At 43.7% G+C, this 14,247-nt stretch overlaps 1 protein-coding gene across 3 annotated transcripts in view; it reads right to left on the bottom strand.

The window, feature by feature from the left end:
• Kitlg (KIT ligand) overlaps positions 1-14,247 on the bottom strand; it is an 85,737-nt gene that overhangs the window by 28,618 nt on the left and 42,872 nt on the right. For all 3 annotated transcript variants that reach the window (XM_057758044.1, XM_057758043.1, XM_057758045.1), the window contains exon 3: positions 5,823-5,885. In XM_057758044.1, the coding sequence (XP_057614027.1) occupies positions 5,823-5,885 (63 nt within the window). The remainder of the gene's footprint in view (positions 1-5,822; positions 5,886-14,247) is intronic.

Here is a 14,247-nt window from a genome sequence, read left to right as displayed (position 1 = left end):
CCATATTAAAAAGGAAAGAGAAAGACCTTAACCTACTTTTAAAAGAGCCATTAGCTACCATATGGTAAATTCCCAAATAGCCACCATTCCATGGTAGGGTAAGTGGGCAGAGGAAAGGAGATCTCTGGAAAGGGGAAGCAGCAATCAGCATAGCACAGGAGTGGAGAACAGGTAGGACTTCAGGGGGCAGTGAAACCTCAGGCTGGGGTGGAGAGTTGGTGCGGAGGAAGCATGGGTAATACCAGAGCGAGGCAAGATTGTGGAGATTATGGATTATAAACAGCAAGCTTAGGGGTTTGGCTCTCAGCTCAGCCTTCTGAAAACGAGAATGAGATGGTTCTTGAGCAGAAATGATTCCATACAAACAGATTTGGAGGCTCATATGCACAACTAAAAACTCTTACAACCAAGACCTCATGGGATGTGCACAAATTTAAAGATTTTAGATAGGAGCATTGCGGAGGTTCAGATACTACATCACCTGGGACCTTAAGGATCGCAAGTGATTGATTACGTGTCGGGGAATGCTTCTGCTTCCTTTCATCGTATCCTTCCATCAAATATTTAGTAAATGCTCATCACCCCAGAAGCCACTGCAGGTGAAGATCAGCACAACAAATGAAAACAATGTGTTTGCATAGGCTTCCTTCATGTTTGCAATGTTTGTGGGCTAGGGGAAAACCGTCAATCAAATAGCCCTGTAACCCATCAGGAAACTGTATTTAGAGCCCTGGTTGGAATAATGCCTTTTCCTGTTTCAGAAGATGAAAGGGAAGCCAGTCAGTACATATGAAGGAGGGATAGAACCACAATTGTACAATCATTTTTACGTCGCCCTGTCAAACCAGGAACGGAGGGACACAATAAGAAGTCCTGGAATGGTGAAGGAGGAAAGAACGGAGACCGCAAAAGAGCCTCAGAGTGAACCTGCATGTGCCCAAGGAAAGTTATGGAGGAAGACACAGATGAAAGCTACAGATAAAGACAGCTAGGCGGTGTACTGTCCCCATAATAATAGAGGTCCTGGGTCAATCATTTCCCTCTCAGCTGTTCCTTTAAGAACTGGGCCAGTGACTCAGTGTGCCCGGCATAACCACAGTCCTGGGTCTGCTCTCAAGCACCAAAACAAGCAAACCAAAACTGAAAAAGATGTAACGGTAGAGATTAGCTCGGGCAATAAAGGTCAATAGTTATAAACTTTGATAAGGAGCAGGGTGTTCACGCGGGCTTAAGGTGTCTCCAAGGCTGTTAGTGAGTAAATGCACAGGAATCGGCTGAACATCTTCACTAGGTGAGAGAAACAAGTTACCTTGTGGGAGATGGCATACAAACACTGCAGCCTCTGGGAGGGACAATCTGAGCAAGTGCCAGCAAGAGACACCCTGGCTTAGACTGCATTAATTCGACAGAATTGGTAGGAACTATCAATCACACTTGAAAGGGAACACTTTACCATAAACACAAAGAAAGGCTGAACAGGGACTTCTGAAGGGGACTTCATGCTACGATCTGCTGATTTCTCTTGTAGCTAGAACAAATTATCACAGAGCTGGTAGACAAGATGGAGTTTATTCAACAGTTCTGGAGGCCAGACATTCAGGAGAAATCTTACTGAGCTAAAGTTAAGTCACTCACAGGTACTCAGGGAGGACTTTGCCCTGCCCTTTCCAGTTCCTACAGGCCACCAGCCAGCCAGTGTTACCGGAGCCACCGCTTTCATCTTTAAAGCCAGCACAAGAACATTTGCAAATTTCCCTCTCAATCTCAGACACTGCAGATTCCTTGATAAGGATGCAAGGGCATTGGCTGGGCCCACTTGATAATAAAATCTTAACCTAACTACCTCTTCCAGGCTAATCTCATCTCACAATCTGAACTAAATTACTTCTTCAAAGTGCCCATAGCCAGATAAATTAACGGGACTACAGTATCTGTGGGGAAATCACTATTCTTGTTATTAAAAGCATGCTATTGGAGACACAGCAGCTCAGCAGTTAAGAGTTGTTCTTCTATCCCATGCCTCAAGTTCAATTCTCAGCACCCATGTCCAGCAATACCGCTAGTCTCCATGGGTACCTGTCCTTAGGAACATGCACGTGTGTGTGTTTGTGTGTATGTATGCTCACACACGCACACACACACACAATTTAAAACACTAAAAATAAATCTTGAAAGATTAAATTGTAAATCATAATCACAGGATGGACCTTTACCAGAGTCAGAGAAATGAAAACACAGAAGGATGAAACTGAAGTCTGCCAATGCGTTAACATATAACGACTGTAGCTAAATTTACTAGAGTTGAAAGTATCTTGCTGATAAGTAAGAAATTATTCTCTCCTTAAGAAAGATATACTAAAGTATTTAGATGGCCATGGTGGACACAATGCATTTGGAAAAAATAATATATATTTATATAGAAAAAGACAGCTTTTCTAAAGCAAATGGATATTGGGAGAAAAACAGTTGAACCTGAACTAGGGCATATATTGTTCTTTGAATATTCTTGCAATTATTCTGTACAGCTAAGGGCATTTCCAAATAAAAAGTAAAAAAAAAAAAAAAAAAAAAAAAAAAAAAAAAAAAAAAAAAAACCTGCGACTGTCTAAATATAATTTACCCTAATTTAAAAACGATGAGGAATTTACCCCAGCAGCTCCTGGTGTATGGGCTGAGACACACCAGAGCAAACACAGCTGTGTAGTGACCTTCAGCAACCCCACGTCCATTCTTTCTATGGTAACCGCAGGGTGAATGAAGGACCCAGCAACGTTCATTCGGGTATTTCAGGAATTTTTTTTTTAAATAACATTTTTTTTAAAATTTATTTTACATACCAACCAGTTTCCCCTCTCCCCATTTCTTTTTTTCCCTCCCGTTTCCCATCTACCCCTCTCCCCCATCCGCTTCTCCTCCATCTCCATGGAGAAAGGGACAGGCCTCCCATGGGCTTGCACAAAGCAAGACACATCAAGTTGAGGCAGGACCGAGTTCTCCCCTTGAGTCCAGGCAGGCCCAGGTAATCCAGCATGAGGAACAGGTTACCAAAAGCCAGCTAAGCACCAGGGAGAGGTTCTGCTGTCACTGTTAGAAGCCTTCCTAAGAGACCAGGCTACACAATTGCCACACACATGCAGAGAACATAGGTCGTTCCCACGCAGGCTCGCTGACTGTTGTTCCCGCGTCCATGAGCTCCCATCATCTGTCTCTGTGGGTTCCCCTATCATTCTGGTATTTCTAAGTCTAAGAAGTTGAAGGAAACATCCTACCCATCATCTGGCGGTATTCCGGCTGTGAGGATTTGAATTGGGGTTGCTCAGTAGATTCAAATACTAACTGGATGACCACAACCTGCTATTTCAGAGAGGGAATCTGCCAGGACCTTGAGTGAGGAAAGCAGACTTTCCTTTGTAGTACTTAGCTGGTTTTTACAATGAAAGTGAAAAATAAACTGTAAACTGCCCAGTGCCCAAGGCTGACTTTTATTGCTTTAGGCCCCAGGGAACCTTTCTGGCGTCAAGACCCACTCCACCCTCCTTTGTTTAAAGACAAAAGATTAGGCAGCTGGGGTTCTGACCACCAACAAATCACCGCCGCGGGCCACTCAACTGGGAAAGGCCTCTATCTTGGCAGAGATGAACACTTTAAAATGAAGGTAAAGGGTAAGACCCCAGTTTCTGGGCTGAGCCCTCCACACAAGCTTGATTTTCCTGCCAGCTGCAGTGGCCAAGAACAATGTTTCTCAGTAGTTCCACGATAGCATGCCAAGACCAAATAATAGCAGGCTTCTCTCAATCGCAGAAACACGCACCAAATATGTGGCAATCAGTCGGTTTTATTTTTACAAGCCTGGTCCTGGCTATCGCCAGCCCATACTGCAATGCATGATTTAGCACCATCTATGATTAGACCAGCACAAAATCCGTCTATTCAGTTATTCCCCCCCCCCCCAAGGCTTGCTTTTGCAAAGAACAGCAGGGTTGCTTGGAGCTCAAGGGGGTGGGGGGTGCAGTCAAGAGCGGGAAGGAGTCTTTATTACCTAGAAACTTCCAACATTTGGCTCACCACTGTAATAATCCACATCACCATTTTCAGTAACCCAGGGTTAAGAGTCAGATGGGTGGAATGGGGTGAGGTTAGGGTGTGCTTCTTAGGTCTGTCACGTTCAAGTTGCAGAACCCCGGTCAAAATAAGTCTGGGCTGTAAACCTCCTTGAGTCTTTTGTAAAACTGAACGACAACATCTAACTAATTAATACACAGATTTTCTCTCACCTTTATTGGGGGAAGCGGGGAGTGACATCCATCTTTTCACAGATAGAAAAGAAATGTCACACACAGACTATGTACTTTCTCTTCTCTCAATTTTTATTAAGACATTTTCATTATTTACTCTTCGCGTTGCTGCCAGTGGGACCTTACATATGCTAGGCAAGTACTTGAATCCCAAGGCCAGAGTTTTTAACCTTGTAAGCACAGATCCAGTTGTGATCTTCATCTTCACCAAGCCCTTGCTGACAATGTGATCAGATGTCTGCATTGACCGATTTTCAAGCTGCTATGACTTTCTATTTGCAGAGAATGCCGCCACCTGAATTGAGCCAGTGGCTAGGCTCACGGACAGCTGGCCCAGCATGAAGACCCATGTTCCATAGAGTTCTAAAGAACTTTCAGCAGTTCATGCTAAAACGCTCACCCAGTAAAAAGAAGTATGGCCACGGACAAGTCTCGTGGGCAGTATTTGAAAGGCATTTTAAAGAACATAGCAATATGCTTACATTGGTCATCATGATGGCTGACCGATCCACAAAACCCAGAAACAACACGTGCATAATCAAAAGGCGGTGAGTCTCTGGGGCAGGGAACTATGGGAATCGCAAAGGTGAGACCGGCCCAGGTGGCTTTAAATTTGCTTCAGGATTGCAGTTGCGACAGGGACTCAATACGGATGCACAGCGTGTATGCTGAAAACAGGAGGCTGCGTGGCAAGTCGGAACACACAAGATGGCAGCCTTCACGCAGGATTACTGTGCATCTTGTTGGTCTATATAGCTCTAGTGGGGTTCGCCAACAGCCGAACAACCAAGAACTTACATCAAGACAGAAAATTCTAGCTCAGAATAACTTTTATCACTGAGAGACAGTTAGGGGAGTCATGGAAACGGGGACGCATGTATGAGGTCATGGGGGGAAGATCTAAAAGCAGAGACTGTGCAATGCCAGGGGTTGATAAGCTCCAGGGGGAGGCTATACATGCTATATTTATTTCATATTCACAAATTCTGACGCTACGCAATAGTGTTTTAGGGATAGAGGAGATCTTTTCATTATAACCACATACTTTTATTCATACTTTTATTAGCATGGCTAATAAGTTCAGATATAAAATATTCCATGCTCTTAACAAAATAGGAATGAGTATGTATATATATATATATGTGTGTGTGTGTGTGTGTATGTATGTATGTATATGACATCATCAAGGAATTAAAATTAATTAACATGTACTTTACATTCATTGAGTGTAGCATTAACTACACTCTCAAGCTCCTTTGAGAGATGTCCAGGGGAAAAGGAGACATCAGTTGCTCAGTTTAATAAAAACCGTCTGCTTCCTTTTAGTTTAAAGGCCTAAAACACAAGCTGAAATGATCACTGTTAATCAATGGCTTGAGTGAAAAAGTTTTTTAAAAATTGATAAAGGCAAAATCTACAGATATCATCTTCAAATCAAGACAAAGAGCAGAGGATTTCTTTAGTGTGAATGACCCATTTCCCCCATTAGCTACTAAAATACAACTCAGAAATGTACAGATTACATACCAAGACATCCATTCCGGTGACATAGTTGAGGGTTATCATATAGTCATTTGGAAGATTTGCCACCTACAGAGACCAACAGATAAGTGAGTAAGTACAAAAGAATTCCTTTAGAAAATGTATACATTCCACCCACCCACCCCGCCCCTTTGTCATCCAAAACCTAGTGATAAGACAAGACTTCTGAATTCTCAATCTGCTCGTGGCTGGTTAAGTATACACCATACCTGGTACCGGAAACCTAGCCAGTTACCCACAGCTAGCTAAGGCATGGCTCTCAGAGGAGAACCTACAACCACTGCTTTGTTAATTCTACTGAGTTTTGGAAAACGTATCACGCATCTTCATTTCCAAAAGTAGCACTGGAATTCCCCCTTAGGACAATTTTCCAATTTGGTTCTACGTAAGGTCATTATGCCTTTCTCGTCAGTAATTCTCAAAGCGCCAGGGCGGGCTGAAGAAGGAAACTGCTAGACACTCAAGTTCTCATGCCTCATCAGAAGCGCTGCATCATTTTATCTAACAAGTCCCATGGGGATGCTGACAAACTCTCAATAGGGAGCACTATAGTTCTATGTTGATCCTAGGAAAAGCCAGGATGGACACTTTAGATTTTAACTTAGAAAGGTCTGGTTTTGTGACAGGACTCTGTTCGGGTACTTTGGGTTGGACACTTGATGTGCATCACCAACCTGCCTAACGTCTAAAGGTTCGGAAAAGCATCTAACACTCTTAAAGCAATAAGCCTGGCATCAGTCAACCAGCAATGGGCTGAGCGCTCACCCTAGGGAATTCAGAATGGAGCTATTTTCCTCATTTATAAAACAGAGAACCAGTTATAGCTAAGTGAATATGCCAAACAGACTGTAAAATAGCAACCCATGTCCTTTCCTGAGAACTAGCGAGGGAAACGGTTTCAAAGGCATCTGACATCTTTATCCTGTGGTTGCTGTCTTCGCTGTTCATCTAGAAAGCTGGGATCTCACGTGTATTTACAGGGGCGGTTGTCTCCGGCATGTTTTCTATGACTTAGGACATGTGCTGCTTCTTCAAATACACGTGACGAGAGCAAAACGGACGTAGCACCACAGTAGGTATTATTCCACCACCTACCCATTTCATCCTCTGTGCACAAATTTAACAACTGAGCTTTCTGTAACATCTGCAATGATTAACAGCAAAGGAGTCTCATCGTTTTCAAATACTTCCGCTATCCTAGGCACTGCACTCTTAAGCATGCAAGGGCAATATTGTCTCCCGACCATGGTATCTCTATTTAGCAAGTGAAGAAATGGAGACCCAGAGACCAAATCACTTGGCTGAAGTCACTTGCCTCTCGGGTACTGCTTGTGGCCTAGAATCCAGGTTTCCCTAATAATGTGAATAAGGTGAATTGCTGCACAGCTCAGCAGCACAGGTTTATCCAATTTGGCCCCTTGTGCATTAGAACAGACTGGACCCAGCAATCTACATGTAAAATACCACTACTTGCCTAGCATGTGACACATGCCTGTAATCCTAGTATTCGTGGCCAGACAGCAAATGAAATTCTCCTTGTGAATCTCCACCATTATCTGTATCACGTGATATTCTCACTGTCAGCTGGAAACAGACCTGGGCGCCTGTAGAAGGTGGTGGTGTTTTGTTTATTTTAGGAGTTAACTCTTACACTCGATATTTTAACTTTCTTCTTCTTAATCAGTTTTCTGACCATGCTTCTGTTACTTCTTTTGCCTTGTACATCTTTACCCTCTACTTCGAAAAGCAAACCAACCTAGTCATTTTACACAAGTGCACCAACAAAGGCACAGTGTTTACCTTAACAGGCACGAGAGTGAGAAGTTGTTTGTGTTCATGATGGACTAACCATGTAGATTAAAGCCATTCCATACACCAAGAAGCAGTAAGTATTCTCAACACAGGTTGCTGAAGAGTTTATATTACTTTCTAAAGTGGAAGTTTAGAATTAGCATTTAAAAACCTTAGGGTCAGGGGTATAGCAAAAGGATAGAGATAAGGGAGATGCTGGCCGATTCTCATTTTATGAGAAATTAACACATAAAAATTAAAGATGCCAACGAAAGCTCGCAGTAAGTTCTCTAACCAGGACACCAGCATCTCCACAGTGTCAGGGGAGGATGCAGCTCACACTGAGCTACTTCACCAATATTTGAAGGACCAAAAGAAGAGAGTGTATTTGAATGTGGTTTTACAATTCACAGTAGGTTTTCATACACTCACCAGTGTAACCCCGTGAGGCATGCCTTATTAAGCCAATTTCACAAATGAGGATGAGGAGGGAAGTATGGGGGTACGGAAGTTAAGTATGGGGTTAAGTGGCACCTCCTAGGTCAGAGGCAACAGGGGGACCTGCAGCAAGGGAGAAACGCTGACGGGCTTTGCTGGTGTCTGCACACCAAGCCACGGTGTTGGCTCTTGATAGAGCCTGGCTTCCCCTATTACCTTTGGAAGAGAATTTGAAAAACTGAGCTGTAGACATTTATAATGTATTGTATCACTTCATAAATCATGACAATACTTCTCCACATCTGCAGAACGTTGAATAGGACTGAGAAAACATGAATCATCTGGAGATATAAATTCTACATCTGTGATATGTTTATTGATCACTGGGGAAAGTTTTATAAAGACGAGAGAGTTTTGGACCTGAGAGACAGCTGCTGCTTAAAGGTGCGGAACTTGAAGTTGGGGCCAACGGTACAGGTTCTGAAGACAGCCGTTTACGTTGGATGGTAGTCTGCCACCTGCTAATTCAGGTCTGGGAAATGACTCGAATGGCTTCAGCTTTCATTTTCATATGCACAAGTGGAAATTAAACTAGATTGTGACTAAAAGATTTATAAGGATTAAATAACTCATACTAAGAGCTAGCTGGGCATGTGATGTATGCCTTGATTCTCAGCCCTCTGGAAGCTGAAACAGAGGGACAGTCATGAGTTCGAGACCCTCGAGATACATAGCAAGTATAAAGTCCTTTAGGGTACACAGCAACCCTGTCTCTAAAATCTTCAGTAGAAGAAAGGAAGTGCAGGAAAGAAAGGAGGGAGGGAGGAAGAGAAGGGAGGGCTTGGACATGGTGTATGAAAGAGTGAGAAAAGTGGGGGCCTGCTGAATACAAAAGCATCATATGTAAGGGAAGGAATGGAGAGTTTGTGGTATGTTTGAGAGACGAGATAGAAAAGAGACATGGAATTAGGACACATTGGAGGGACGTCTGAACGCTGGGCACACAGATTCCTGTGGGAGGCAGCACCACTCAAGGGGAACAGTGGCCGTGGGCACATCTCACTATCTCCATTATCTCCGCGGACTTTCTACCTTGTGAAAGAGGATTAAATGGCTAATTACTAAGATTAAGTCTGGTTTAACTTTCTGGCAAGCAGGGAAGGAAAAAGGCAGTAAATTCAGGATCAACGGCCTAGAAGAACGATGGGAGGATGGAGGAGTCAGAGTCGCAGGCTAGTGCCACAGGTGTTCCACATTTACACAGAAAACGGAACTCTCTAGAAAAGCGTGAACTAAAGCTGGGTGTTGGTGTGCACAGCTGTAACCCTAGCACTCTGGAGGTGAGGGCAGGAGGATCGAGAGGTCAAAGTCAACGTTAGATATAGATTACATGGAGGGAAGGTGAATTCAAGCCAGTCTGGGCTACATGAAGTGTCCCAGAAGGGCAAAAGATAGAAAGATAAAAGGAGAAAAAGAGAAAGGTGGAAAGGAGAGAGAGAGGAAAAGAAAAGCAGGGGCCCAGTCTGAGCTCTCCAGAGGGAACACAGTGGTGGTGGTAAGGACCACACGAAGCACTAAATTTACTCCAAGGACCTGTCTGCAGACTTCCTTGGATATCTGAGGACTAACCATACTCAGCGACGCTGGAAAAAACCAGCAAAGGAGAACAGTTTTCAGAAAGTCTCAAAACTTTGCCAAGAAAACATCTTGGCAAAGCAAGCTGGCACTGGCTGCTCACCAGCCCCTGCAGGTATTTGGGCTCAAGAGAAGAGAACACAAAGTCAGGACACTTAACTCCATCTCTGGGTCACTGCTCTAAAATGTCTGGCTTTCATGACTCAAATGTCATTTGGATCCCGAAAAGTCATGTGATCAAAGGGAGCTTGGACATCTGTGACAAGACCCTCAGGGTCTCAGGGTCTCAAGTCCACAGTGGTGACTCATGGTTTCCTTGGCACCATCTGTGAAATGTTTTCCTTTTCTAACCTTTATGGGAAAGAAGGTCGTGATCTTTTGGTCTCATTAGGAACAGTCATTTAAAAATCATGGCAGAGCAGAGAAGGCTTACGGCATCCATGTCAGTTGGGTCTTGGCCAGCTTTCTCTAACGTGGCTTTTAGTTTCCAGTATACTCCAGGAAAATACTTAGTGACTTTGGACAATTTTTCCCCATGAGTAACGCCTAAAACTCTAATTAACATTGATTGTTTAAGGGTATCTGGGTGATTTCTTTTTTTCTTGTGTAACAATCCTAGCTGTCCTGGAACTAGCTCTTGTAAAACCAGGCTGGCTTCAAACTCACAGGAATCCACCTGCCTTTGCCTCCTGAGTGCTGGTATTAAAGGGCGCCTGCCACCACCGCCTGTCTGGGTATCTGGGCGATTTCCATTGCCATTTTAAAAATTGAAATAATGACTTCAGAAAACTTCCTATGCCACCTCTCATTAGTTCAGAACACTTAAATGAAAGCTGATAACCTTTGTTTCCTTTCAAATAGAACACATTATTTTTTTTTCTGTGCATATGATACGAAGAATCAAATCCAAGGCCTTATCCATGTTGGTCAGTAACTTACTCACTGAGCTACAACCCTGCCTAAGCTCATTTTTTAAAATCTATCTCACAATGCCATGGTTTGAATATAGTTTGCTCCTACAAAAATTAATGATGGAATTATTTTTTTTTATCATTTTTACACTGATTCATACTCCCCTCATGCCCCTGCCTCCACACATGCGTGTGCACGTGTGGACATCAGAAGACAACTTGTGGGAGCCAGTTCTCTCTGCTTTCTTGTGAAAGTCCCTGGGATTCAACTTGGGACCCTCAGGCAAACATCTTTGCTCCCTAAGCTAACTCAGCAGTCCGTCTTGCTGAAATTTAACTGTGAATGGTGTTGAGAGTATGTGAGGCTTTGAAGAGGGAGCTAGGATTCTGTCCTTAGGAATGTGGTTTGTTCTCTTAATATAATGTACAGATTAATGGGCTACCGCAAGAGTTTACCTGCCCTAAAAGCCAGTTTGACTGGGTCTTATCTTTGCCTTCTGTCTCACTTTATGGTGCACTGCCCTGTCTTAGGACTCCGCTACACAGACCACCAGATACCATCCTTGACTTAACCAGAACTGTGAGCCAAATTAAAAGTCTCCATAGCTTACCAAGTCTGAGATACTATGCTCTTAGCAACAGAAACAGAATAAGATACATATACCTTATGATGATTTCAGTTGTTATAGTAACTGCGCTTCTAAATGTGATTGGTAGGTTCCATGAGAAAAGGTGGTACAGAAAACAGAATTCATTGTCTTACCCTGGCAATTCACAGAGGACAGCTAAAACATTTACCTCAGGCTACTGGAAAAGATTTATCAATTATGAATATCAATCTATCACAAAAAACCTTTTGAGAAAGACAAATCACAATTTAGAAGATATGTAAAGATTAAACAGAACAGTTAAAAAAGAGTTAAAAGTTTACATTTAACTAAGTTCCCCCAAATGAAGGGAAAAGTACCACAAATGAAGAGTCAGGAGAACAGATGGGATGGATCTATTTGAACTATTTCAATATTTGGATGCCTTCCTACATGAGCAGTGACATTCAACGCTGCATCCTAACAATCCATAGAATTTTTCAAGTCTATCCTTTCCCCCAGATCCTTGACTCTTTCCTTAGATAGGTGTGTGCTTGTCATTTAAAACAGGCCTTGCAACATTTTTCAAAAACAGAGCAAAACGTTCTGTAAATAGATGAACCTATTATGCTAAGTAAACATGCCAGAAGGGTTTCAAATAAAAGCCATGGGGACCATAGAGGCAGTACAAAACGTCCAAGAAGAAATTTAAAAAAATAAAATGTAAAGCCATAAATCATGCGCTCATGGGGCAAGAGAATCTCACCCGAGCAAACATACTTTAGGCCTGTGGGCACTGGGCAATTCTCACTTACTGTAAGGACAGAGCTGGCAGAGTACAAAGGGCACACAAAAACATAGTACGGGCTCACATTCTTCCCACCACAACGAATGTGCCAGGGTTAGCCTGCAAGGACTCTTCTTCTTCTTGCCCTTCGTCTGGGCAAGATTGATTTAGTCTAGGCAGTACAAGCTAATGATGATACCTCACCGCGGCATAGAATAATTTAAAGTTTAGAAGGGTTGCCAAATTCTCTAATCATACCAACCTGCTTGGGGTCCCAGACTTCTCTGAGAAGCGAGGAAAGCTATCTACACAGCCCCCTCAGAAGTGGACATAAAGGAAAGGAAGGCACAATTTAGAGCTTCAAATATGAAGGATTCTCAATCATGACTATGTTTCTCATTTCAACATTCAGAAAAGGGAATCCTAGAAGGGTCCGGTAATTTGCCTATGGGCAGATGACCAGGTGTTGAATGGTATTCAAACTACCCTGTCCCCAGCTCCACCAGCATGTAGTACCCTACCATTCTTTAAGGGGGATTCTGCAATCTTCTGCCCCCATAATCTCAGCAGTCACTCCTGTTGGAAGGAATGGGGCTGCTAGATTAGCATAGGAAACACTTAACTTTCCAAATACACACACACACACACACACACAAGACAAACCTACATAGGCACTGTGGCTAAAGCAGCCCTGCAGCCTCTGGTTAATCACTGAATCATATACTTTCACCCTCCATCCAACTTTGTAGCCTAGGAAGCCTTCGGCCCACGTCCACAAGCAGCACCTCAGCACTGCTGCACTGGGACCACACAGCTTCCCCAGAGACTGGCGGGGCTGCTCCGCTCTAGTCTACCAATTTTGGTTACAGCCCTGGCTTCCTATCAGGCTCTCAAAAGCTCTCCTGCGTCAGGCCGAGCTTTATCTGGAAGCACAGATCGCTAAACAAAAGTCACAGGGCTTGGTGGCTCTAGGAATCCCTGACAGCTCCTGCTTCTGAAGGCACAGAAGGGGTAAGGGGCCCCAGAGCTAGGCTTCCCTTCTCTGGCACCCTCGTTTCCTTTTTTGTTTATAGCTTCCTTGGATCATCTCCACGTTCCCTTCTACATCCGGCACACAACCACTGCCATAAATGGCTGAGCATCCGAAGAGGCTTGCCCAGACACTCTTCTCTTTCAGTTCTCACGATCATTTGATAAGATTAAGCATGATTAACTTATTGGAAGAGGCAAGAACACTGAGGTCGAGAGAATCTATGTGATACCAACTGGTTAAAATAAAACAAACAAAACCCACCTTACTTAATATATACCACAAAATTGAGAAGTAGAGACTGAGATTTAGAAAGGTAATTTCCTTATCTAATGTAAAAGAGCGAGGATGTAAACTCAGATCTGCCAAAATTGATTATTTTGTAATCAGTGTACACAGAAGGCTATACTATTTTGTGAACTTTTTAAAAAATTAACCACAGTTAGTGTGTGTGTATGTGTGTGTGCGAGCACGCAGTCACATCAGCGTGTGTGTGTGTGCGTGTGTGTGTGTGTGCATGCGCAGTCACATCAAAGTGTGTGTGTGGGCAGTCACATCACTGTGTGTGTGCGTGTGTGTGTGTGTGCATGCACAGTCACATCAAAGTGTGTGTGTGTGTGCAGTCACATCAGTGTATGTGTGTGTGCGTGTGCATGCGCAGTCACATCAAAGTGTGTGTGTGGGCAGTCACATCACTGTGTGTGTGTGCGTGTGTGTGTGTGTGCATGCACAGTCACATCAAAGTGTGTGTGTGTGCAGTCACATCAGTGTGTGTGTGCGTGTGTGTGTGCATGCGCAGTCACATCAAAGTGTGTGTGTGTGTGCAGTCACATCAGTGTGTGTGTGTGTGTGCATGCGCAGTCACATCAAAGTGTGTGTGTGTGCAGTCACATCAGTGTGTGTGTGTGTGCGTGTGCATGCGCAGTCACATCAAAGTGTGTGTGTGGGCAGTCACATCAGTGTGTGTGTGTGCGTGTGTGTGTGTGTGTGCATGCACAGTCACATCAAAGTGTGTGTATGTGCAGTCACATCAGTGTGTGTGTGTGTGTGTGTGTGCGTGTGCATGCGCAGTCACATCAAAGTGTGTGTGTGGGCAGTCACATCACTGTGTGTGTGGGGGGTGGGGGGGTGTAGGTCTAAAGGCAACTTATGGACATCCATTCTCTCCTTCTCTCATATTGGTTCCCAGGGATAGAACCTGGGTTGGCTGGCTTGACAGCGCATTTTACCT

Source organism: Chionomys nivalis, chromosome 25, assembly GCF_950005125.1.
Source record: "Chionomys nivalis chromosome 25, mChiNiv1.1, whole genome shotgun sequence".
NCBI lineage: Eukaryota > Metazoa > Chordata > Mammalia > Rodentia > Cricetidae > Chionomys > Chionomys nivalis.
The sequence above is the reverse complement of the archived record's forward strand: the minus strand, read 5'-3'. Positions and strand labels throughout refer to the sequence as shown.